General features: G+C 47.1%; 2 protein-coding genes across 3 annotated transcripts in view; one reads left to right on the top strand and one right to left on the bottom strand.

The window, feature by feature from the left end:
- Window positions 1–33: 33 nt before the first annotated feature.
- LOC137351895 (urotensin-2-like) lies at window positions 34–5,905 on the bottom strand. Its single transcript, XM_068016765.1, has 4 exons — window positions 5,592–5,905; window positions 3,654–3,803; window positions 2,446–2,489; window positions 34–284 (listed from the first exon to the last, which is right to left on the bottom strand). The coding sequence occupies exons 2-4, from the start codon at window positions 3,718–3,720 to the stop codon at window positions 168–170; spliced, it is 228 nt and encodes a 75-aa protein (XP_067872866.1). The 5' UTR covers window positions 3,721–3,803; window positions 5,592–5,905; the 3' UTR covers window positions 34–167.
- Window positions 5,906–16,555: 10,650 nt separating this feature from the next.
- Window positions 16,556–27,040, top strand: part of ccdc187 (coiled-coil domain containing 187) — a 54,751-nt gene continuing 44,266 nt past the window's right edge. The window contains exons 1-2 of one of the 2 annotated variants that reach the window (XM_068017214.1): window positions 16,556–16,584; window positions 17,988–18,094. In XM_068017214.1, the coding sequence (XP_067873315.1) occupies window positions 18,025–18,094 (70 nt within the window). In that variant the 5' untranslated portion in view covers window positions 16,556–16,584; window positions 17,988–18,024. Of the gene's footprint in view, window positions 16,585–17,959; window positions 18,095–27,040 lie in introns of those variants that run through there. The other variant, XM_068017215.1, reaches the window with a different exon arrangement.

Here is a 27,040-nt window from a genome sequence, read left to right as displayed (position 1 = left end):
CTGAAGCAGAGATAGAACAATCCAAAATGCTTCATTAACCTTTAGTAAGTGGTGATTTGCTTGTTAAGTTAAGGAATATATTTACATACTTTGCAACAACGTTTATTAAAAATAACCAGGAGAGAAAAGAATGATCATTTTGAAAGTCGGGCAGCGAGCGTCTGCCTTCAAACACAGTATTTCCAGAAACAGTCCGAGAAGTTATTACGTTTCTTGTATTGTTTTCTACCCTTTCCAAAGAGGAGGCGGCTTGACTTCGGCTCGGATTTCCTTCCATAGAGAATCTGTAGATAGAATCACAATAGACATTGGTTACCAAGGATTCAAAGGATCATTTAAACATTCATTTTTACCAGCCTTTCTTACATTGCATTTCCAATCTCCACTCCCACCCAACCCTGACCCCCACCCAAATCCCACCCACTCCAGTCCCTAACCCTACCCCACCTGCAGCCACCACACCATAATCCGTACCTGAAACCACCAACTCCGCCCCCACTCAGCACATGACTCTCATGGGTACAATTCCAGTAGTTCCAGACACCCTGACTTACCTCACCCTCATGTCCATCCTTCATATGGCTAAAACTGAGACAGTGAATATAAGCAGGATATTCAGCTATGGAGGCAGTTCCCACTGGGTTAGATACAGAGAAAAGCTCCCTCTACATTGTCCTATCAAACACACCCAGGTGTGGGGTTGACACCCAGGTGAGGGGGGGGGGGTGACACAGGTGAGGGGGGTGACACAGATGATGGGTGACAGGTGAGGGGGTGACACACAGGTGAGGGGGTGATGTAGGTGAGGGGGTGACACATAGGTGAGGGGGTGACACACAGGTGAGGGGGTGACATAGGTGAGGGGGTGACACACAGGTGAGGGGGTCACACAGGAGAGGGGGTGACACACGGGTGAGGGGGTGACACACAGGTGAGGGGTGACGTAGGTGAGGGGGTGACACACAGGTGAGGGGGTGACACAGGAGAGGGGGTGACACACAGGTGAGGGGGGTGACATAGGTGAGGGGGTGACACACAGGTGAGGGGGGTGACACAGGAGAGGGGGTGACACACGGGTGAGTGGGTGACACACAGGTGAGGGGTGACGTAGGTGAGGGGGTGACACACAGGTGAGGGGGTGACACACAGGTGAGGGGGTGACATAGGTGAGGGGGTGACACACAGGTGAGGGGGGTGACATAGGTGAGGGGGTGACACACAGGTGAGGGGGTGACACAGGTGAGGGGGTGACACACAGGTGAGGGGGTGACACAGGTGAGGGGGGTGACATACAGGTGAGGGGGTGACACACAGGTGAGGGGGGTGACACACAGGTGAGGGGTGACACAGGTGAGGGGGGCTAACACACAGGTGAGGGGGTGACACAGGTGAGGGGGGTGATACACAGGTGAGGGGGGGTGATACTCAGGTGAGGGGGTGATACACAGGTGAGGGGGTGACACAGGTGAGGGAGGGGTGACACACAGGTGAGGAGGTGACACAGGTGAGGGGGTGACACACAGGTGAGGGGGTGACATAGGTGAGGGGGGGTGACACACAGGTGAGGGGGTGACACAGGTGAGGGGGTGACACACAGGTGAGGGGGTGACACAGGTGAGGGGGGGTGACACACAGGTGAGGGGGTGACATAGGTGAGGGGGGTGACACACAGGTGAGGGGGTGACACAGGTGAGGGGGGTGATACACAGGTGAGGGGGTGACACAGGTGAGGGGGAGTGATACACAGGTGAGGGGGGTGACACACAGGTGAGGGGGTGACACACAGGTGAGGGGGTGACACAGGTGAGGGGGTGACACACAGGTGAGGGGGTGACACAGGTGAGGGGGTGACATAGGTGAGGGGGTGACACACAGGTGAGGGGGTGACACAGGTGAGGGGGTGACACACAGGTGAGGGGGTGACACAGGTGAGGGGGTGACACACAGGTGAGGGGGTGACACAGGTGAGGGGGTGACACACAGGTGAGGGGGTGACACAGGTGAGGGGGGGTGACACACAGGTGAGGGGGTGACACAGGTGAGGGGGTGACACAGGTGAGGGGGGTGACACACAGGTGAGGGGGTGACACAGGTGAGGGGGTGACACACAGGTGAGGGGGTGACACAGGTGAGGGGGGTGACACAGGTGAGGGGGGTGACACACAGGTGAGGGGGTGACACAGGTGAGGGGGGTGACACAGGTGAGGGGGTGACACACAGGTGAGGGGGTGACACAGGTGAGGGGGTGACACACAGGTGAGGGGGGTGACACACAGGTGAGGGGGTGACACAGGTGAGGGGGTGACACACAGGTGAGGGGGGGTGACACAGGTGAGGGGGGTGACACACAGGTGAGGGGGTGACAGACAGGTGAGGGGGTGACAGACAGGTGTGCTGATTCTCTAAAAGCAATGATGCCTCAGATTTTCCATGATCTGAACTCACCTCTTTCAGGTTTCCAGAGTGGGTGTCACCGATTTCCCTCAGATCTGTTGACAAGGAAGGAAGATACAATTCAACTCCTGGACACAATAGATGGAGGAGAACGCACAGCTTAATCCTCAGAGCCCAGAGCATGAGTCCAAGGTATAAAGAGAGAGTTCACAGAGGGGAGCAGAGTATGTCTGGATTGCCAGTGTGAAGCGTCCCTTGATGGGAGCAGATGGCAGTGAATCACATCTCTGGGTTACACTGAATCCAATCCAGTGGAGCAAGGGTTAGATACAGAGTAAAGCTCCCTCTACACTGTCCCATCAAACACTCCCAGGACAGGTGCAGCACAGGTTAGATACAGAGTAAAGCTCCCTCTACACTGTCCCATCAAATACTCCCAGGACAGGTGCAGCACAGGTTAGATACAGAGTAAAGCTCCCTCTACACTGTCCCATCAAACACTCCCAGGACAGGTGCAGCACAGGTTAGATACATAGTAAAGCTCCCTCTACACTGTCCCATCAAATACTCCCAGGACAGGTGCAGCACAGGTTAGATACAGAGTAAAGCTCCCTCTACACTGTCCCATCAAATACTCCCAGGACAGGTGCAGCACAGGTTAGATACAGAGTAAAGCTCCCTCTACACTGTCCCATCAAACACTCCCAGGACAGGTACAGCACAGATTAGATACAGAGTAAAGCTCCCTCTACACTGTCCCATCAAACACACCCAGAGCAGGTACAGCACGGGTTGGATGTGGAGTAAAGTTCCGTCTACACTGTCTCAAGCCCGACCTCAGAAGATGATGAACCTCTACTGCACCATTATGGTCTGTTTTCATTTCCACATCAGCCATTCTGTAGCCGCAATGATAAGATTACCAATTAGCAGTGAAGTAGAAGCAGATGTCTTGGCAATGAGAACTCAACTGAGCCTGTCCAAACTCACATCAGTTACAGCCAGCAGGCAGGGGAGATATTGTGGCCTGATTCAAACCCAGCTCCCAGATTTGCAGTACTGCTTCCCCCACCACCAGGTGTCACCAGCATTCTTAGCAAACACCAACTCGACATCCTATAGAAGCTTGCCATAGACATCTAGGAGCCAGACGTTGTAACTGCACTATGTGTGAGCCTTCCTTCACTTTGGCTATCTATACGCAGGGTGAGAGTGGAAAGTGAGGGCTGTTCTTGGGGCCCTCAATCAGTGGACTGTACCATTTTTATATTGTTCAGCAGCTTCTAGATCTCTGATGGCATCATAGAGGCTGGTCCTCGGCATCATAGCAGGTGGGCTCCACAGCAGGAAGTTATTGTCCAAACTTTGCAATTCGTCCAGGTTTAAGGCCTGATTTTCCTCGCTGGACACTGGAAGAAAATTATTTGAGTGTTACAACATCAGAACACTTGAAGACCACAGGCCATTTAGCCCCTTATCCCACTTTATCCAGAGCCCACATCTGAATATTCTGTCTCAGGCGCCCACCCAGAGCACTGAGTCCCTTCACCTACTTCACCGTAATATCTCGTAACAGATTTCACCTTATATCACCTCGCTGTTAATATTTTCTAACCCCCAGTCCCTTCTAAACAGATATCAATGCAGCTCCTTACTTCGAGAGCAACGTCCTGTGGATTCAGGAAATCTGAAATAAAAATGGAAACTGCTGAAAATACACAGCAGGTCTGGCAGCATCTGTGGAGAGAGAAATGTTTCAAGCCAAAAAGGTTCTGATGAAGGCTTATCAACCAAAAATTTCAACAGTGTAGGGAAGGAAATAGAAGAAAAAATTGTGTTCTAAATATTTTGATTCTTAAATTCCACATTTAACTTGCAAATAAAAGGGACACAAATGAAAATAAAATTTTAAAAACTTTCACCGAGCCTCTGCTCCCAGCTCCAGTACCTGAATCAAAGAGGAAATCCCACGCTCACCATAGACTGGGTAAATTTATATTGTATATTAAATATTAATTTTCATATCTCTCAACATTCTGTAATAACACTGTAAACTCAGCGTTTGAAATCACTGATCTGTCTTTCTAGTTTAATGCTAGTAATTACATTTGGTAGGGAGTAAATGGATTAGTAATTTAATCTTAGCAAACTAAACTCTGATTACAGTTCATCAAACAAACAGAGAAACAGAAATATAAACAGAATGTGAGATTTAACTGAAACTGCATCACTTTTAGAACAAGATCCCAAACTCAACTTTGTACAATCGGATCCCAAGCACCAAAAAACTAAATTAAACGTTAGCATACATCTTAACTCCATTCTGTTCAGGAATTCTGCACACATTTAAAGCACAAGAAGTGTAACTGCTGAACTCAGTTATAAACTCCAGACTGAATTAACTTTAGCACTTTAATATATTAACATACATACAAGAACAGTTATCAGCTATAACACTTAATAATACGGAAATAAAATCCAAAGAAGGAACTTGCATTTGTATAGCACCTTTCACAACCTCAGAATATCCCAAAGCACTTTACAATCAATGAGTACTTTTTGAAGTGTAGTCATTGTTGGAAATGCAGCATTCAATTTGTGCACAGCAAGCTCCCACAAACAACAATATGATAATGACCAGATAATCTGTTTTAGTGATGTTGGTTGAAGGATAATTATTGTTCAGGATAGAGAATCCCCTGCTCTCTTTCTAATTGTGCTGTGAGATCTTTAAACATCGATCTCAGAGAGCAGGTGGGGCTTCGCTTTGACATTCGTCTGAAAGACAGCACCTCTGACAGTGCAGCATTCCCTCAGTACTGCATTGGAGTCTCTTTACATGGCACTTTTTTTTTATATTGACACATGGAGATGAATGATTGATGATGGTGACACTGGAGAAGGTTCAGTAGCAGCTGACTTGTGCCTCATCATCATCCCACCTCACCTCCCCCATCTCTCCCCACTTACCTGCTCTGTACATGGAGTCTGCAATGGGCAGAGCAAAGACACAGGAGCCACTGAGAAGCAATGCACCAGCTACAAGCACCAAGGACATCATGATTGAAAAGAGGTTGAGAGACAAGAGAGACAGAGAAGAGCAGAGGTGTACACCCAAAGCTGAGCACAAACCTTTATATAACCCCCTTCCCCCTCACAAACAATATAGCAGGATCAATAAAATATTGTTTTATTACCTTGAGGTGTTAAATCCAATCAGCACTTCATTCTGACTCAGTTTCAAGGATAAAATACGACAGCAGATGGGACGTAGATTTACTGCCCATCACCAACAGTCAAAAATAATAAACCCATCAAATTTACTTCCCTCTGTCAGCTCCCGCCTTTCAAGAGTTATTTATCGGTCACAAGCTGAGTGACGCAGATTTATCCAACAGATTCTGACATGAAATGTAGTTAGTATTGAGTGAATTAAAGGTTTATTTTTTAAGATAAGATTTGCAGATGTTACATTGAAAGTCTCTTAAAGAGCCCTCCCCTGCTCCCCTTCCCTTCCCAAACTCTCTCAACTGAGCCAACAATGTTATATAGCTCCACTCCTAAATCGAATTCAAATTTTTTTGCTTCGAAGAATGTCATTGTTTATGCTCCACACGAGCCTCCTCCCATCTCATCCTATCAACATATCCTTCTATTCCTTTCTCCCTCATGTACTTATCTCGCTTCCCCCTAAATGCATCTATACTATTCACCTCAACCATTCCTTGTGGTAGTCAGTTCCACATTCTAACCACTCTTTAGGGAAAGAGGTTTCTGCTGAATTTATTATTGGATTTATCTATCAAACCACTTCATAATTTTAAAGACCTCAATTAGGTCACTCCTCCGCCTTCTTTTTTTTAGAGAAAACAGCACGAGTCTTTCCTGATAGTTGTACCCCATCGCCCCCCACCCTCCGTTCCCCCAGATCTTTGTTATCCTTGTTAACCTTTTTTGTACCTTCTCTGATGCCTCCAAATCCTTTTTCATAATATGGAGGGTGGAACTGTGTACCGTGCTCCACAAGTGGTCTAACCAAGATATGTTTGACATATCTTCCCTGCTTTTCAAGGCTGTTCTTCTGGAAATGGAGCAAAGTGCTTTTGTTGTATTTTTTTAAGGCTTTGTTAACCTGTGTTGCTACTTTTGATGATTTGTGACTCTGTACCCCTTTGTTCCTCCATCCCATTTAGGCTCTGATTTTCTAAGTTAGCACAGACTGAGGATGAAGACTGACATCATCCTGGTCTGTTTGACTCAACTCCATAATAAACTGCACCAGCCGATGAAATCAATCCAGGTTATTGCCTATGTGTCTATGTGCCATAACTCAGCTTCGTTATGTATTACAATCATTCTTTTAAAAAAAATTAAGATAATAGTAAAACATATACAGAATAAAGAAGTAAAGTAAGATGGTCAACAGTCAGTAAAGTTTCACTTCTCTGAATTTTACAGTTGGTTGCTTGGTTCTGTGTCCAATTACCTCTTGTATCTTTTAATAAAATACAAAGTAGATGCATCCAGCCACAGCTGCGCCTGCATGTCTAAGCTAATATTTCTGCAGTTTTGCAGAGTAATAAATATGTAACACTGGTGTGAATAGATGATTTTTAGATTGCATATCCTGTAATAAATATGCTAAAACAGAACCTATAAATGAAGTCAGAGGAAAATTGAGATAAAAAGTAAAAGAAATGCAATGTGACCTTTCATAGAGTTTCTAAATCAAGGAGCTGACAGCGAGGGTGGCACAGTGGCGCAGTGGTTAGCACCGCAACCTCACAGCTCCAGCGACACGGGTTCAATTCTGGGTACTGCCTGTGCGGAGTTTGCAAGTTCTCCCTGTGACTGCGTGGGTTTTCGCTGGGTGCTCTGGTTTCCTCCCACAGCCAAAGACTTGCAGGTAATAGGTAAATTGGCCATTGTAAATTGCCCCTAGTGTAGGTAGGTGGTAGGGAATATGGGATTACTGTAGGGTTAGGATAAATGGGTGGTTCTTGGTCGGCACAGACTCGGTGGGCCGAAGGGCCTGTTTCAGTGCTGTATCTCTAAATAAATAAATAAAATCTACATGTTGTCACCAGAGGAAAAAGGAACGGATCCTTTCCCTGCCAACTCCGGCCAGTTGGAAAGAGGAATCTAGAAATGTTACCTTTCTGTCTTGTCCCTTAGTTCCCCTTGTCTCCTGAAGGTACTGGATTTTGATGGGATTCAATGTCAAAGGGCTGAGTAACCATTGGTAACCTCAGTCACAACTGGTTCTTCCTCACAAGTTTTTTTTTCAGTCATTCTCAGGATGTGGGTGTCACTGCCAAGGCCACTATTTACTGCCCATGTCAAGCTGCCCTGTACAACTGAGTGGCTTGCTAAGTCCATTACAGATGGCACTTAAAAGGCAACTACCTTGGTGTATCTTATGGTCCAACACCATAACTATTAACAGTCTGACATACTTGTTATCAGACATTCCTTTACTATGAGCCAAGGGTGTATCCACCCTAGGGCTATAGTGTGAATGATGCAGAGTTATCTTGCAATCCAAGCACGCAAGACTTGAAAGGAGAACCTATGAAGCACTTTGTCCCAAACTATTCCCCATTCAAAGGAAACTGGTTATAGCAACTGATTCTCATCTTCTGACCATGTGCCTGTCCATGCCCTAGGCCTCAATCCTCTGTCTCAAGATGGACCAGATTTCAGTTCCAATGTGAGTCACTCAAGAAGGTCACGGCCCATCTCTGGTGGCCCCAACAGACCATCTCCCCCACCCCATTGAAAGCTGCATCTGGGTCTCCTGTTTGCATTGCTGCATGTTGGGTGATGCATTGGTGCAGATAGGGTGACACACCAGTGTAGTTGGGGTGATGTGCCAGTGCAGATAGGGTGATGCGCCAGTGCAGATAGGGTGATGTGCCAGTGCAGACAGGGTGATGCACCAGTGTAGTTGGAGTGATGTGCCAGTGCAGATAGGGTGATGCGCCAGTGTAGTTGGAGTGATGCGCCAGTGCAGATAGGGTGATGCGCCAGTTTAGTTGGAGTGATGTGCCAGTGCAGATAGGGTGATGCACCAGTGCAGTTGGAGTGATGTGCCAGTGCAGACAGGGTGATGCGCCAGTGTAGTTGGAGTGATGTGCCAATGCAGATAGGGTGATGAGCCAGTGCAGATAAGGTGATGCATCAGTGCAGCTGGAGTGATGTGCCAGTGCAGGCAGGGTGATGCACCAGTGTAGATGGAGTGATGCACCAGTGCAGATAGGGTGATGCGCCAGTGTAGTTGAAGTGATGTGCCAGTGCAGATAGGGAGATGTGCCAGTGCAGACAGGGTGATGCGCCAGTGTAGTTGGAGTGATGCGCCAGTGCAGAAAGAGTGATGCACCAGTGTAGTTGGAGTGAAGCGCCAGTGTAGTTGGAGTGATGTGCCAGTGTAGTTGGAGTGATGTGCCAGTGCGGACAGGGTGATGTGCCAGTGTAGTTGGAGTGATGTGCCAGTGTAGTTGGAGTGATGTGTCAGTGCAGATAGGGTGATGTGCCAGTGTGGTTGGTGTGATGTGCCAGTGTGGTTGGTGTGATGTGCCTGTGCACATAGGGTGATGCGCCAGTGTAGTTGGAGTAATGTGCCAGTGCAGATAGGGTGATGTGCCAGTGCATATAGGGTGATGCGCCAGTGCAGATAGGGTGATGTGCCAGTGTAGTTGGAGTGATGTGCCAGTGCAGGTAGGGTGATGTGCCAGTTTAGTTGGAGTGATGTGCCAGTGCAGATAGGATGATGCGCCAGTGCAGACAGGGTGATGTGCCAGTGTAGTTGGAGTGATGCGCCAGTGCAGATAAGAGTGATGCACCAGTGTAGTTGGAGTGATGCGCCAGTGTAGTTGGAGTGATGTGCCAGTGTGGACAGGGTGATGTGCCAATGCAGTTGGATTGATGTGCCAGTGCAGATAGGGTGATGCGCCAGTGTTTTTGGAGTGATGTGCCAGTGCAGATAGGGTGATGCGCCAGTGCAGATAAGGTGATGCGTCAGTGCAGCTGGAGTGATGTGCCAGTGTAGACAGGGTGATGCACCAGTGTAGTTGGAGTGATGCGCCAGTGCAGATAGGGTGATGCGCCAGTGTAGTTGGAGTGATGTGCCAGTGCAAATAGGGTGATGTGCCAGTGCATACAGGGTGATGCGCCAGTGTAGATAGGGTGATGCGCCAGTGTAGTTGGAGTGATGTGCCAGTGCAGGTAGGGTGATGCGCCAGTGCAGAGAGGGTGATGCGTCAGTGCAGCTGGAGTGAGATGCCAGTGCAGACAGGGTGATATGCCAGTACAGATAGGGTGATGCGCCAGTGTAGTTGGAGTGATGTGCCAGTGCAGATAGGGTGATGCGCCAGTGTAGTTGGAGTGATGTGCCAGTGCAAATAGGGTGATGTGCCAGTGCATACAGGGTGATGCGCCAGTGTAGATAGGGTGATGCGCCAGTGTAGTTGGAGTGATGTGCCAGTGCAGGTAGGGTGATGCGCCAGTGTAGTTGGAGTGATGTGCCAGTGCAGATAGGGTGATGCGCCAGTGCAGAGAGGGTGATGCGTCAGTGCAGCTGGAGTGAGATGCCAGTGCAGACAGGGTGATATGCCAGTACAGATAGGGTGATGCGCCAGTGTAGTTGGAGTGATGTGCCAGTGCAGATAGGGTGATGTGCCAGTGCAGATAGGATGATGCGCCAGTGCAGACAGGGTGATGCGCCAGTGTAGTTGGCGTGATGCGCCAGTGCAGATAGAGTGATGCACCAGTGTAGCTGGAGTGATGCGCCAGTGTAGTTGGAATGATGTGCCAGTGCAGATAGGGTGATGCGCCAGTGCAGATAGGGTGAAGCGCCAGTGCAGATAGGGTGAAGCGCCAGTGTAGTTGGAGTGATGTGCCAGTGCAGATAGGGTGATGCGCCAGTGCAGATAGGGTGATGCGTCAGTGCAGCTGGAGTGATGCGCCAGTGCAGACAGGGTGATGCACCAGTGTAGTTGGAGTGATGCGCCAGTGCAGATAGGGTGATGCGTCAGTGCAGCTGGAGTGATGCGCCAGTGCAGACAGGGTGATGCACCAGTGTAGTTGGAGTGATGTGCCAGTGCAGATAGGGTGATGTGCCAGTGCAGATAGGGTGATGCGCCAGTGTAGTTGGAGTGATGTGCCAGTGCAGATAGGGTGATGTGCCAGTGCAGATAGGGTGATGCGCCAGTGTAGTTGGAGTGATGTGCCAGTGCAGATAGGGTGATGTGCCAGTGCAGATAGGATGATGCGCCAGTGTAGTTGGAGTGATGTGCCAGTGCAGATAGGGTGATACACCAGTGCAGTTGGAGTGATGTGCCAGTGCACACAGTGTGATGCGCCAGTGTAGTTGGAGTGATGTGCCAGTGCAGATAGGGTGATGCGCCAGTGCAGAGAGGGTGATGCATCAGTGCAGCTGGAGTGATGTGCCAGTGCAGACAGGGTGATGTGCCAGTGCAGATAGGGTGATGCGCCAGTGTAGTTGGAGTGATGTGTCAGTGCAGATAGGGTGGTGTGCCAGTGTAGTTGGAGTGATGTGCCAGTGCAGATAGGGTGATGCGCCAGTGTAGTTGGAGTGATGTGCCAGTGCAGATAGGGTGATGCACCAGTGCAGATAGGGTGATGCGCCAGTGTAGTTGGAGTGATGTGCCAGTGCAGATAGGGTGTTGCGCCAGTGTAGTTGGAGTGATGTGCCAGTGCAGATAGGGTGATGTGCCAGTGTAGTTGGAGTGATGTGCCAGTGCAGATAGGGCATTGCGCCAGTGTCGTTGGAGTGATGTGCCAGTGCAGATAGGGTGATGCGCCAGTGTAGTTGGAGTGATGTGCCAGAGCAGATAGGGTGATGTGCCAGTGTAGTTGGAGTGAAGCGCCAGTGCAGATCGGGTGAAGTGCCAGTGCAGATAGGGTGGTGTGCCGGTGCAGATAGGGTGATGCGCCAGTGTATTTGGAGTGATGCGCCAAAGCAGTCGCAAGGCCCAGACTGAACACTGGGGGGTTAGAACACAAGAACACAAGAAATAGGAGCAGAAGTTGACCATGTGGCTCCATCATTCAATACGATCATAGCTGATCTTAGGTTTCAGTTCCACTTTCCTGCCTGCTCGCCATATCCCTTGATTCCTTGAAAGATCAAAAATCTATCTATCCCAGCCTTAAATGCATTCAACGATGGAGCATTCACAAACCTCTGGGGTAGAGAATTCCAAAGATTCACAACTCTTTGAGTGAAGTAATTTCTCCTCATCTCAGTCCTAAATGATCGCCCCCTTGTGCTGAGACTGTGACCCTGTGTTTTAGATTCCCTGACCAGCGAAAATAATCTCTCACTGTCTACCCAATCCAGACCTTTCGAATTTTATATGTTTCATTGAGATCACCTCTCATTCTTCTAAACCCCAGAGAATACTGGCCCAATTTACTTAGTCTTTCATTACTGGACAACCCCCTCATCCCAGGGACCAATCTAGTGAACCTTTACTGCACTGCCTCCAATGCAAGTATATCCTTTCTAAAATGTGGAGACCATAACTGCACATAGTATTCCAGATGCCGTCTCACCAAAACCCCATACAATTGTAGTAATACTTCCTTATTCCTGTACTCCAATCCCCCTGCAATATTTGACCAACATGCCAGTTGCCTTCCTAATTGCTTGTTGTACCTGCATGTTAACTTTCTGTATTCCTTCTACAAGCACACCCAAGTCTCTTTGAACATCGACACTTACAAGTTCACACCTTTTGAAAAGTATTCTGCTTTTCTATTCTTACGACCAAATGCATAACTTCACATTTTCCCACACCAGTGATCCACAACTTCCACCATAAACATAAGCAGATGGAAGCCAGGAGAATGAGAACCAAGGCCACAGTACAAACTGCTTTCACGGTTTCTGTTCCTCCTTAGCCAGACAGTTTGCTCTTGACTAGGAGTGACAGGTTTGCATTGACTGGCAAAGAATCACAGAATCGTACAGTACAAAAAGAGGCCATTCTGTGAAGGAATCAGCCATAATAAGGGGTTATAAGGTTAAAAAGTTATTTTCCTATGAGTTAGACATTAAAATATTAAAAGCAGGGTTCAGCTTCTGAAAAGGTTAAAAGAAGTTCATAGGCGTGCCTCCGATATGCCTCTGAGGTGAAGGGTTTGCCTCATCTGAGAGCTCAGAGGCAGCTTCTGATAAGAGGGATTCACTCCTAAAAAGTCATGAACCTCATCGCACGGTAAAACATTGATAACACAGTTTACAAATGATCACGTTAACCAGAACAGTGAACTAGTTGATAAAATAGTCTTATATGGACAGGCCTAAACCACAGTCAGCTGAAATTTTAACAAAACTGACCAAACCCAGGAAACTGAATTTATAATTTTGAAACACAGGTGATTAAGGATATTGCCCACCATGAGAAGCTCTCAGCCTGCTGCTGGCCCAGCCTTTCTTAAAAATCAAAGAGGGTGGATCTTAACCAGAAATTGACAGTCATACAGCCTTATTTGGGAAATAGAAGGGAATAAATCTACTTGGAAGAGAGCCAACACCCCCATACATTAAAAAACTAGTTATGCAGCTTAGAAACAGTATAAATATTGGAACCACACAGTGGATCTTTAGATTCATTGGATTCACTTCAGCGTTTCTTATGGTAAAAGTAGGAGCTACCTGGTGCAGCGATGATAATTCTCCCCTCAATTGGAATAGAGGTATCTCAATAAACTCTGTAGCTTTCTACTCGGGGATTTAAGGTAAATGCTGCTTTAAATGTTGATGGATATCTCAAATATTATAAATATTTAGACTTAAAACTTGGATTCTGTACTAGAAATAAGATTATACTTTCTTTCTTTTCCTAGCATTATTAATGTTGCAATTGACTTCCATCACATATGAATTGCATGTTCGGTTCTTTAATAAACTTTTATATAATTTCAAAAATATGTTGTCTCATGTAGTCTTCTGTATCACAAACTTGAGAACCCATCTCCATACACTCTTTAGTGGGGAGGTACGTTATTGAGGAGAGATGCCCAGAACCTTATAATGTCTGGGTTGTTATAATCTGGCTAAAACTTGTTAACGAGGTTATCTGGAGATGATAATATTCTCAGCTGGTTTCTTTCCTTTGGGGAGAGTTAGATCAGTTCTTCAGACCCATTTGTATCTGTAAGATCTGTCTTTCTCAACCTTAAGTGAGAGTGATCATCTGGGGAGTATGTCTGATCTGGGATGGTCCCAAAAAGGGACTAGGATTATAATCCACTTCAAATCGGCCCATCGAGTTTGAGCCACCTCTTTCAGAGAGCAATCCAGTTAGTCTTACTCCCCAGCTTCTTCCCCACATCCCTGCAATCTTTTCTCCTACAGGTATTTATCCAATAAGAATGAAAGGCAGGAAGGGAGGACTAGATAATCTATTTAAATGATGTTGGTTGAGGGATAAATATTGACCAGGACACCGGGGATAACTCCCCTGCTCTTCTTCCAAACAGTGCTATGGGATCTTTTACATCCTCCTGAGAGGGCAGACCAGGGCCTCGGTTTAACATCTCATTCAAAAGAAGGCACCTCCAACAGTGCAGCACTCAATGCACTGGACTTTCAGCCTAGATACTGTGACCGTGTTTCAAGAGTGGGACTTGAACCCACACCCCTCTGCCTCAAAGGAGGGAGAGAACTACCCAGTGAGCCACAGCGGACAAGCACGATGTGATGCCCTCATGCCCAGAGGTGCTCAGTGGTTGTTGTTGGTTCTGGACCTGATAGCCTCCCTCAGTGAGGAAGTATCAAACTCAGAGACGTGTAAGAGTGCTGAGCATGAAGCTGCTGTTTCTGACTGCTGTCCTATCCACCAGTACAGCTACTGTATTCTTAACACCACGTCCCATCTGAGCTGCTACAGCTTGCCCTCAGACCTAGCCCAGGCTTAACAAGATGTACCATAAACATTGGCTAAAATAAAGAGGAATTCCTTATGTGGATGAGAAAATCAGGAGCCGAGAGCGTGCTGACCCTTGAAGAATGTTCTGTTCTTCGCTGTTCTTATTCATCCTTTTTCCAGGAACATTCTTCTTCTGAAGACACGGACTGAGCCTGGGGTACGGGTCCCACAGATGCAGGGTGCCCCTCACCCAAACAGCCATTCTTCAGAGACAGTCGTCAGCCTATTCGACAGTGTGGGGCATCAAAGCTGAGCCCAACGTCCACATATGTGTCTTCACAGGAGATAATAATGAGGGGCCGCAAACTGAGCCCTGGGATGCTGAGGTCATTAGCAACAACAACAACTTTCATTTATATAGCATCCTTAATGTAGTCAAACATTTTAAGGTGCTTCCCAGGAGTGTTTTGACACTGAGATATTAGGACAGGTGACCAAAAACTTGATCAAAGAGGCTGGTTTTAAGGAGGGTCTGAAAGGAGGAGAGGGAGATAGAGAGGTGGAGAAGTTTAGGGAGGGAATTCCAGAGCTTAGGGTCATGGCTGCCAATGGCGAAGTGATTAAAATTAGGGATGCACCAGAGGCCAGAAATGGAGAATCACAGCGATCTCGGAGGGTTGTAGGGCTGAAGAGAATTACAAAGATAGAGAGAAACAAAGCCATTAAAATCAAAGGCTGAGAATTTTTAAATTGAGGTGCTGCTGGACTGGGAGCCAGTGGCATCAGCGAGCACATGGGGCAATGAATAAACAGGACTTGGTGCGAGTTAGGATATAGGTAGCAGAGTTTTGGATGAGTTCAAGTTTATAGATGTTGGAAGAGGCAGTGGAGGAGAATGGTGCAGTCAACCGTGTCAAAGGCTGCAGAGGGGCCAAGAAGGATGAGGAGGGATAATTTACCCTGGTCACTGTCACACAAGATGTCATTTGTGACTTATATAAAGGCCATTGGAGTGCTATGGCAGGGGCAGAAACCTGATTGGAGGAGTTCAAACATGGAGTTGTGGGAAAGACAGGCACGGATTTGGAAGCATTTGGTCAGTTGCATTATCCCATCTGACACCCCAGGCGAAAGCAGGTAACTTATGGAATTGGACAGCTTTCCTGCTCCATACAGAACTCAGCTACTCAGTCATCTGACCCTTCAACAGAAGTGGAAACCAGGAGAAAGGGATTCACTTTTCTCTGGGCAATTTGTCTTGTTTGGTTTTTGTGGGTCTGGAGGTTTGGAAAGGGCTGTTCCTGATGCAGTTGTCTCATTGCTGAAGAAATTGTTAATAGTGCAGTTTAATGAAAAAGTGGAATTTAATCTTCATTGTTGGCTATTGACACTGAGCAACCCCTGCTTCACCTTTCAGCTTCCAACCTGTTCTCTTTCCTCACAGGCACTGCGACACCTGCTGTATATTTTACACTGAAAGCTGCCATTACTGCATTTGTAAATGACCCTATTATACAGTTGCAGCTTATTCCCAAAACCAGAGAGTCCAGATATTGTGAGATTTCCTCTTTTCTTCCTGGACGGCCTCCCACCCTGCATAAACTGCTGCCCATATCCTAACTCACACCACCTCCTGTTCACCCAACACTCTGGTGCTCACTGACCAACATTGGCTCAAATGTGAAATTCTCATCTTTGTTTTCAAATTCTTCCCTGGCCCTGCCACTCCCCTATCTCTGTGACCTCCTCCAGCCCGACAACCCTCTGAGATCTCGGCATTCCTCCAATTATGGCCTCTTTTCCATCCTGCACTCCCTTTACTCCACCATTGGTGGCTGTGCCTTCAGCTATCTGGGCCCCAAGCTTTGGAATCTCCTCATAGCCTCTCCCTGCTCCTTTAAACTTACCTCTTTCACTCACTACCTGTCTGAATATCTCCTTATGTAGCTTGCTGTCACATTTTGTTTGATAGCACTCCTGTGGGATGTTTTACTACATTAAAGATGCTATATAAATGCAAATTGATGCTGTTGTTGAAAGGTTAAAAGAGAGGCTTGTGTCTGTTTACCAAGCTGACTGTGTAAGTGCAGCAGTCTGGCAATGAGGGACTGGGGCAGCTCTCAGATGTGAAGCTGTTTGTGTAAAGCTGGACAGTCAGGCTCTGTTCACACACACTGCTGGGCTTTGGCTCCCATCACCCTGTGCAGATGTGGGAACAGGATTTTGAATGTGGTTTGGCAGCAGCTGCACTCCGTACTCCCAAAGACAACAGCTGTTGGAGCATCAACAGAGAGTGAGTGAGTGAGAGAGATAAAGGGAGGGAGAGAGAGAGAGTGAGATAGATAGATAGAGGGAGGGATAGAGAGAGAGTGTGAGTGAGTGAGATAGATAGAGGGAGGGAGGGATAGAGAGATGGAGTGAGAGAGAGAGAGGGAGGGGGATAGAGAGAGTGAGATAGAGAGAAAGTAAGAGAGGGAGAGAGTGCTTGAGATAAAGGGAGAGATAGAGAGTGAGATGGAGGGATAGAGAGTGTGAGTGAGATAAATCGGAGGTATATAAAGAATGAGGTAAAGGGAGGGAGAGAAAGAGGTAAGATTGAGTACATAGAGTATGAATGAGAGAGATAAAGAGACAAGAGTTAGAGAAATAAAGAGGGACAGAGTGAGAGAGGCAAAGGAGGGAGGGAGTGAGATAAAGAGGAGAGATTTCCCAGTGGGGGCGGGGAGTGAATGAAGAGAGAGAGAGAGAGACCGAGACCGGGAGCTGGTGATCGAGAGGCTCGGAGTCCGGGGCCGGGATTCGGACTCGGTATTTCTGGCAGCGGAGGAAGAACATCAAATAGTTCAGGAAAGTTTTTATCCAAATTGTTGTGGAGCTTTAACTATTGGTGAAAAGGAGAGGGAGAGACCGGGAGGAGGGAGAGGAGGGACCCGGTACCGATATTGATATTGATCCGCTGAAATTCCGCGCTCCATCTGTGTATCAGAAATGAAACAGTTCAGTTGTATCTGAACATTGGGGCTTTCTGAGGAGGGGAGAGGGGAGAGGACAGGGAGGGAGGGAGGGAGTAGGGGGTTCTGGTCAGTTGAATTTACATTTATTGTTTGACATCTCAGAGAGTTGGGATGTGGGAGTGGGGAGAGGCTGGATCTTTATCCTGGGGGGTGAAGCAGTTCAATGATACATGAATACAACTGAAAGCTTGTTCAGGAACTGGGTCTGGGAGTTGGGTCACACATTCTCCTGCCTCCTTCTTACTGATTCTTTTACTCTAGGTTCTGAACATCCTCTCCACTGAGGGTCCCACATTAACAGGGTGAGGGACACCCTGCCTGCTCTACCCCGGCACCTTCTCCCTGCCTCTGTTCATGAGTGTATTGAAACGAAGACTTGTTACAATATCTCCTGCTCTGATATGTGTGCTCCTCCTCCTCCTCCTCTTCCTCCTCTCCGAGTTTTCCCTGTTTCCTACAATTAACAGACTTTACAAAGCCAATCTTGATGTCACCTGACCAGTATATCATTTACCTCCTTACAACTCTTTCTAACTTTTCTTTTGATCTGCACAGCCTTTCCCCTGGGTTGCTCAGTTTATTTATTTTTGAAGTTCATAATTGAAAAACTGCTAGTGGGCCACGAATCCTTTGTTTAAACAGTTTGAACATCATATAACGCATTTTTGTGTATTTATTTTAGACAGTTTCATTATTTGGATGATCCCAACCCGCGTTTTATGGTCAACCCAAAACTAGCAATGACTGAAATCGCGATCGACCAATCCAATCTACCTCGGGTACAAGAAGGTGAGAGGGAGATGAACTTTGCTATATTGTCTTTTATACATTCCAAATTTGTGTCTGTTTATTTATAATTGTTGTAGTTCCTTCAGTTGGTTCTTTTTGTTAAATAGTGCCTTTAAAGTAGGAAAACATGCCAAGGTACTTCAGCAGAACCTCAATCAGACAACAATTGGCACCGAGCTAGAGCGGGAGATAGTAGCACAGCTGACCAAAAGTTTGGTCAGAGAGGTTTGAGGAGGATCTTCAAGGAGACAAGGTTTAGGAAAGGAATTCCAGAGCATAGGGCATGGAGATATCACAGATAGTGGAGATGGGGAGGACTGAACTTGTAAATGCACCACAGGAGGGTTGGATGCAAAAATGTAACACTCTTGAACAATAAACACCAGGATTCTTAAAACAAATCAGTGAATTGTGTTTATGATGTGATAGAATAAACTGAAGGTGGCCATATTTCCCTCTTGCAATGAGTTGAGTATAACCCAATTAATCTTTATTGAGGTAATAGCCCGTTCTCCCAAATGAAGGGCAAATGGCAACAGTGATAAATAATCTTGGATTTGAGTATTGGTTTTAGACCAATGGTTCCCCTTTTTAACAGACAAGGATCATAGCTGGCTGATGCAAACCAAAGCAGAGACATTGATGGAACAGTGTAGAGGGAGCTTTACTCTGTATCTAACCCGTGTCCTGGGAGTGTTTGATGGGACAGTGTAGAGGGAGCTTTACTCTGTATCTAACCCGTGTCCTGGCAGTGCTTGATGGGACAGTGTAGAGGGAGCTTTACTCTGTATCTAACCCGTGTCCTGACAGTGTTTGATGGGACAGTGTAGTTGGTTTCAGTAGCAGTTAAATCTGGATTAAACTCATCGAACCACACGAGTGAAGGTCTGGAGTAGTCAGCCTGTTACTTCTGGGTGTTTCATTCCCACCAGAAACTTCCTGAGGAAGAAAATGGTCTGCAGTGTGAATAAAATATTTAATGTGTTTGTTTTCAGTTGGAATGCGAGTTCCAGAATAAACAAGTTCTGAGTTTTCTCCAACACCAGGGTTTTGTGCCCTGTTCCTGGAGCCTGGGCTGTTTATTCCACAGCAGGCAGTAGATATAAACATCAATAAACTGTCAGCAAATGTTCTTCTACAGCAGCTATTTTATTTATAATGTTGTCAAAAATCCACAGCCGCCCACAGTCTTCCTTCTGACCATCTCTTAGTGGCAGTGGGAATAGGAGGGCTGATGCAAGAATCCTTGGGTGAAGCAGGAAGGATTCGATGGGAAAGGAAGTCTTTGAAAGTCCTTTGAAAGTGAATTTATCGCTTGGGTCAGTTTTATTTTATATGTCAGCACTCACCTACTTGTTTAAACTCTGGCCTCCTTTTAATAATTCCCTCCACTATCATTTGAAGATGGTGCATTCAGCCACCTTGCCCCCCTCTCCCCTAACACCCCCCCATCTGGCCCCTATTATTCCCCCACACCCCCTCCGCCCACCCTTCGCCTCTGTTTCAAAAGCCACCTGATTAAAAAGGCTCCATCAGAGCCTTTGGTCATTTGTAGATGGCGAGAAACTGTATCCTCTGGTGGCTGCAGGAGGCACAACCTTCAAATTAGAGCTAGGCTGTTGAGGGGTGATGTGTCAGCAAACACTTGACACAAAGTGGAGTGGAAATCTAGAAGCTTCTCCCCCAGAAAGCTGCTGAGGCTGGAGGGGGAGTGGGGGGTGGTGGTCAGCTGAAATGTTCAAAACTGAGAATGATAGATTGTTGTTCAGCAAAGAGTTTTCAGGGAAAGGGAACCAAGACGGGGGTGGGGGTTGGAGTTGAGGTACAGAGTTGAGGTACAGATCCACCATGATCTAACCGGATGGTGGAACAGACTGAAGCGGCTGAATGGCCTCTTCCTGTTCCAGTAACTCTTACCATTACTCCAGGCTGTTGTCTGTGATACGTCGTGATGTAGAATAATACAACACAAAAGGAGGCCATTTGGCCCATTGTGTCTATACTGGCTCTTTGAAAGAGCTATCCAATCAGTCTCACTCTTCCCGTTCCCCATAGCCCTGAAATGTTTTCCCCTTCAAGTCCGAGAGTCATTTACAGCACAGAAGGAGGCCATTCGGCCCTTCACATTTATCTAATTTCAATTTGAAAGATACTATTGAATTTGTTTCCACCAACCCTTATGGATTCATATAGTTTGTGGGGGTCACACAGGAAATCCCCTTTGAAGGGAGTATAAAGCACCTCATTCTGTTCCACGTTCGTGCCATTGTTTTTTGCCCGCACGCGCAGCTGTTGGGAGGGGACGTGATCCAGGCGTAGTTTTTAATTTATTCAATTCAACATTCCGCCCCCCCACCACCACCTTGACACTTGGTAGCTGAGTAGGTGGCTACAGGCCTTGTTCCCAGATTGCTGCCACTCATCGCTGTTGCTGGTGCAGCCTCTCCACTCACTGTGACCGCGATTGGGAAGTCAGCACAGGGACACCCAGCCCTGCATCTGCTCCCTGCTTCTGTTGAATAATGTTACTCCATCTCCCACTTTAAAATGACAAGAGGAGTGGGTAGAAGCAAGTCAGTCCTGTGCAGCCCCAGTATCAGCACACTTGGGCTTCCACCTGGGTTACATCACTGGATGAGTAATGTTGAGAACGCGAGTTCAAATCCCAAAACACGGCAGTTTGAGAATTTAAATTCAGCTTTTAAAAAATTGGGAAAGTAAAAGTGGCCATGAAGCTGTTGGATTGTCATGGAAACCCAGCCGGTTCACCTTTAGGAAAGGAAACCTGCCGTCCCTACCCAGTCTGGGCCTATATGTGACTTCAATGTCTCACCTGCTTGTTGACTGTTAACTGCTCTCTGAAGTGGCCGAGTGAGGTGCTTTGTTGTATCAAATTTTCTGGGGTCAGCTGGGGATGGGCAATTCATGCCAGTGAGGCTCACCTCCCAAGAATGGATTTTTTTTTTTTAAACTGTTGTTTCCAGCTTGGGACCTTTTCAGTTCCTTGTTACGTCCCTTTGTGGTGGATTGGCTACTGATCCTTGACTGGAGTTCCAACGTCCCAAATCCGTTCCTGTTCACTCCTGATCCATTTCACTCCAAAGCCAACACGTTTGTACACAAAGCTTTCCCACTTCTGCATACTCAGTGACCAGCGATACATCTTCCAGGATCTACTATCCTAAAGACTGACGGAATGGAATGGCTGTTCCTTAAAATTCAGGCCCCAGAAACGTTCATTTCTGTAAATGGTTGGAGAGGATGCTTTGCCTTGCTCTTTTTTTTTCCCCCGAATTCCTTGCTATCCTGACTAAATGAAAGCTCGGCATGGGGATTTTGCACAGCTCTCCTCCTCCTTTATAAATCTCAGTCAGGACAGTTTGATTTGCTGGTGTCACTGGAAAGGCCCTTTAACCTCCAAGGAGAACAATCCCAGCTTCTCTTCACATAACGGAAGTGCCTCATCCCTGGCACCATTCCAGTAAATCTCCTTTGCATCCTCCCCAAGCACCTGACATCCTTCCTCAAGTGTGGTGCCCAGAATTGGACACAGTACTCCAGCTGAGGCCTAACCAGCGATTGGTAAAGGTTTCTATAATTTCCTTTCTTGAGCCGTTGGAAAGTCCCATGGCCTAACTTGCTCTTCCACCACGCGCCCCCATTCTCGCCCTCCTCAGACCCATTGGCCCACGTCAGGCTCTAAATTGACAGCCTGACCGCTCGGGGCTGCCTCGGGATGCAGGATTAACAAGGGGGGTTGGGAGAGAAAAGGAAAGAGAGATGTTTAAATAACTACATGGAGTTTCTTTATGGTGGTTCTGCGGAGCCCTTAAAGCTTGTGACAGTCAACTTAATGTTGGAGCGTATGCAATTGTAAAAAAAACTCTGGGGGTGGGGGAAGTTTTCAGAGCAGAGTTTTATTGATAAACTTTTCAGTTGATGTTGAGCCCTCTGCAGTCACAGGAATCTCCCCAGCCGCCACCTCGCAGGGGCTGTATGTAACTCTGTCTATAGCCCCATCTGTGAGGCATTAATATCTGAATGAGTTGCTGCACTCACTCTGACATTCCCTGTTCAGGGATCTGTTCCCTGAGCATCACTATCAAAGAGGTTGGAGAGGGAAGGAGGTGTTCCTGTCTGCTCCTTTCACAGCTGAAAGATTCCCGGGCAGTGCCATTTTGGCCAATTTTTTGAGTTGAGATGTGTTTTAAAGTTTACAAAAAAGAAGTCCTTGATTTCTGATGTTTAACTGGGAGTTTGTGGAGTATTTGTACATTATCACTGTAACTCTCTATCCTGCTGCCTGCCTGGAGTTACTGGTGTTCTGTCGTGAGTGTGATGTGTGTGTAATTTTGTGTTCCCTATGGTGAGTTGTTTGTGCTGATCACTGTCCATTTCAGGCAGCAGATTTCAGCATCAAGTACTCCCAGGTGAGGTTTGAGAAAAGAAAATAAAGACTTGTATTTCTATAGCACCTGTCACAACCTTAGGATATCTCAAAGCACTTCAGAGGCGAAGTAAAACTTCTGCAGCACTGCCTCAACCTCGGACGAGTACATTGTAACACACTATTGTCATATTGTTCCATTTCCTAGCACTGTCACCAGCCCTGCTGCAGCCTCTCAGTCCCATTGTCAAATTAGGGACAGTTTTTGTTTGTTCTTGAGACTTGCACCCATCAACAACAACAACTTGCATTTCTATAGCACCTAGATCAGAGTAAAATGTCCCAAGGTGTTTCACAGGAGCGATTATCAACCTAAATTTGACACCAAAGTACAGGAGGAGATACTGGGAGAGGTGAGCAAAGGATTGGTCACAGTGTTAGATTTTGAGGAGAGTCTTAAAGGAGGAGAGGGAGCTGGAGAGGTTTAGGGAGGGAATTCCAGAGCTTGGGGCCCAGGCAGCTGAAGGAACATCAGGGATGCTCGAGGTCAGAATTGGAGGAGTGCAGAGTTCTTGAGGGTTGTAGGACTGGAGGAGGCTACAGAGATGGGTAGGGGCGAGGCCATGGAGGGATTTGACAAGACACCACAGGGTTGGAACTGCCCAGATTTATTTTGTATGGTGGGTGGGGGGGGGAGGGGGGGGGGGTGGGGGATGGTGGTCTTAATCAACAAGCAGAAGCAAATGAGCAATCCATGAGTCTGCATTGAATTGGATCTCAGTCCAGGTCCTGGAGGTGCTACTTCAATGTATAACTGTACAGTCTGGCTTCCTGCAGCTCAGTTTGTGATTAGACATTAAGCTGCTTGGGAGGCTGCTGCACACATGCAACATTGTGTGGGTGGAGACATTTCTAATCTAGTACTTGCTTGAGCCATGTACTAACGTTCTCTAAAGTTACTAATCTGTTTATATTAACTTTAGCATGCAAGACCATTGTTTCCAATGTAAACACTGTGAGCTTCCCTCATGGAGAGCCAGCACATTCCTCCATACCTCACCACCTCTACATCTCTTTTCCATCTTTGTTGGTGCCTGCCAGCTCAATCCATACTCTGGGAAATTATCCCAAAGCCCCCAGTTAGCCCTATCCTCCTTCAAAATCCTTCTCAAGCCCTACATTGTTGACATTGTCTTCAGTTATTTTCCCTAAACTCTTCTCCCATTAGTTGGTCTCCATATTTTCATCTCTGTGAACTGCCTTGGGACAATTTACAATGTTAAACCTGCCACATTTCCTATCCTATTGACAGATTTCTAAATACCAATGACATAAAGGGACATGGGGATAATGTGGGGAAAAGGCATTGAAGTGGATGATCAGCCATGATCATATTGAATGGCAGAGCAGGCTCGATGGGCTGAATGGCCTACTCCTATTAATATTGATACTGTAAGTGCTGGAATAAAGCTGGTCGCCGTTCCTTGAACTCTTTAAGTGCATCTCCTTTTGATCAAGGTTGTCCAAAATTGTATGTAATCTTGTGTTTGACCCTGCCAATGAGGTTTATCTAGCAGTATTAATAACCTGCTTTGATTTATAATTGGATTTCCTAGTACCTTATTCAGTCTGTTGCTGACAGCTTCACATTGTCTAGACACTATGATTTGAACTGTACAGTCCTCTGGTCTGTCGAATCTTAAGTACTGTGTCCAGTTTTAATCACCAAGACACAGGAGACACTGAAGTCCTGGTGGCATTTTTGGGGCAAGGCCCTTATGTTGCTAGTCATTATTAGCCAACTGAGTTTTATAAGGAAAGTTTGGGCTATTCAACCTTGAAAGGAAGTATGAGATGGTAAACATGATGGAAGAGGTAGATTGGGAATACAATGAACAGGGGCACAGGGTCAAACTGGTAAAAGGCTCCTGTCAAAGCTTTTCTTCTCTGAGTGATCAGTACAGGGAATGAGCAGTTGGAGATGGAGTACTTTTTAACATGTGGGCTGTAATTGGGGGAGTGCAGACTGTGGAATTTTCTAGATGGATGGACTGGAATGAGCTGAATCAGTTCTGTGTCTAGCTTCAGGTCCTGTGATTGGTCAACACATCTTTTTTCATTATTTGTCACTCTCAATGTATTTGCATTTAATCATGTACAGATCTCTTTCACTTATTTTTCCCTTTTGTGCGGTGATGACAGGACAGGCCAAACAGTCGTGTAGTCGTTTGAGGGCAGTGGGAATGGTTTGATGGAGAACTCTCCAACCAATAGTACAAGATTCAGATTAGAAAATTCCTAATATCGAGTATGCACTAAGGGTTAAGCCCACTTGAACAGTGAGCTGGACCACAACTGTCTAAAGTGACAGTCTCATTTCCCACAGTCACACCTTTCCCTTTATTCATTCTTGGGATGTGGGTTTTGGTAGCCAGGCCATGTATAACCATCCCGAGTTGCCCTTGAGAAGAAAATGGTGGGGCTTTCTTGGAGTGGTTTGATCCAGCTGATTGGCTTGCTAAGCCACTTCAGAGAGCAGTTTAAGAGTCAACCACGCTGGTGTGGGACTGGAGTCACATATAGGCCCAGACAGGGTAAGAACAGCAGGTTTCCTTCCCTAAAGGGCATTAGTGAACCAGCTGGATTTTTACTACAATCTGACAGCTTCATGATTACTTTTACTGATACCAGATTTTTATTTCCAGATTTTCTTTTTAACTGAATTCAACTTCTCAAACTGTTACGGTGGGTGTTGGACTCGTATTCTCTGGTTTACTAGAGTCCAGTAGCAGAACCACTCCAACAATCATAAGCAGATCTTTCTCACGGGGGTTGGTAACTTAGTCCTCAGTTCTGACTAGTTTGGAGCCATGTGCCCTCCCAGCAGGGGCTCCTCCCCCTCCCAGCAATACACAGCAGGGGCTCCGCCCCCTCCCAGCAAGGGCTCCGCCCCGTCCCAGCAATACACAGCAGGGGCTCCTCCCTCTTCCAGCAAGGGCTCTGCCCCCTCCCAGCAATACACAGCAGGGGCTCCGCCCCCTCCCAGCAAGGGCTCTGCCCCCTCCCAGCAATACACAGCAGGGGCTCCGCCCCCTCCCAGCAAGGGCTCCGCCCCCTCCCAGCAATACACAGCAGGGGCTCCTCCCTCTTCCAGCAAGGGCTCCGCCCCCTCCCAGCAATACACAGCAGGAGTTCCTCCCTCTTCCAGCAACGGCTCCGCTCCCTCCCAGCAATACACAGCAGGGGCTCCGCCCCCTCCCAGCAACGGCTCCGCTCCCTCCCAGCAATACACAGCAGGATACTGCCTAAATCTCATTTTGTTTCGCACCCAACAACCATCAGAGAAAAAAGCCTTTCACCCTTGCAGTCTGGGCTACATTATCTGGGATTCCTGAATTCAACATTCCAGCAGCTCTTCTACACTCATTTGCTTTCTTCCTCTTACTATAGCGATTGGACCTTGCCCAGTGGCTCCTGTTCCACACACAGACCATACGTGCACCCCAATGAGTGAAGCTGGAGTCAACGTGCTAAACATAGCCTCTGCTCCTTTCTGTTCATTGAGAGACTGCAGATTACATGGGAAGAATTCAAAAGCACAGGAAATGAATGCACTTCCACAATATTGCATTTGATGTATATACTTTAAACAAACATTGACTCCAATAATAAACCGATGCTTTGAGTGGTGGTGGGGGAGTGGGGGAAAGTCAGATTGAGGGGTGCTTGGGGGGAGGAGTCCCTGCTGGAGGGAACGGAGTGAGAGGTGCTGGTGGGAGGATGGAGTGAGAGGTTCTGAGAGGGGAGGTGCTGGGTGGGGGGCCTGGCAGAATAAGGGGTGCTGGAGGTGAGTGGGCGGGGAGGGTGGCAGAGCAGTCCCTGCTGGGTGAGGGGTAGAACAGGAGCTATTGGGTGGGGGCAGACTGAGGGGTGCAGGGGGTACATTACTTTATTTTGGTGAGATCTGTTCTACATTCCTTTGCTCTCTGAAGATGTTGACTCGTGCTGTGAAAACCAGTTCCATGCCCGATACAGCCAAGCACAGGCGTGTTCACGTCTGGAGTCCTGGTAAAGATGTAGATTACTGATGCCTCCTTCCTGGGCTGCTGGAATCCTACTGTGGGTCAGATCAGTTCTGGACACAGCCTGGGCCCTTCACAGCCTGTGTGACCTGGTTGCTGGATGTATGCAGAAATGCAAACTTGTGCTCTTTTTAAATAAAACGCCATCTTTCTTCCCACCACCCCCTTTAAAAACAAAGCCAAATCTGCTCTCGGGCACCGGCTCCCTGTGTCCTCACTCAGACTGACTGTATTTCCAAACTTTCCATCGACACATTTCCCTTGGCAACGATCACTAACTCCTAAATATCTCCATCTGTCTGTGTGGATTTATTTACCTCTGTTCTTCACCCATCTTTTCCGATGTGGCAGATGTGCAATGTGTGTTTACAGGCTGCAGTTATTGCACTGCAGTATTCCTGGAGAAAATAGTCTTAAGTTGTGGTTGTCCTGTATGTTTCTTCTGTGACTGGCAGCAATATGTTAGGGGGCAACTTT

Source organism: Heterodontus francisci, chromosome 37, assembly GCF_036365525.1.
Source record: "Heterodontus francisci isolate sHetFra1 chromosome 37, sHetFra1.hap1, whole genome shotgun sequence".
NCBI lineage: Eukaryota > Metazoa > Chordata > Chondrichthyes > Heterodontiformes > Heterodontidae > Heterodontus > Heterodontus francisci.
The sequence above is the reverse complement of the archived record's forward strand: the minus strand, read 5'-3'. Positions and strand labels throughout refer to the sequence as shown.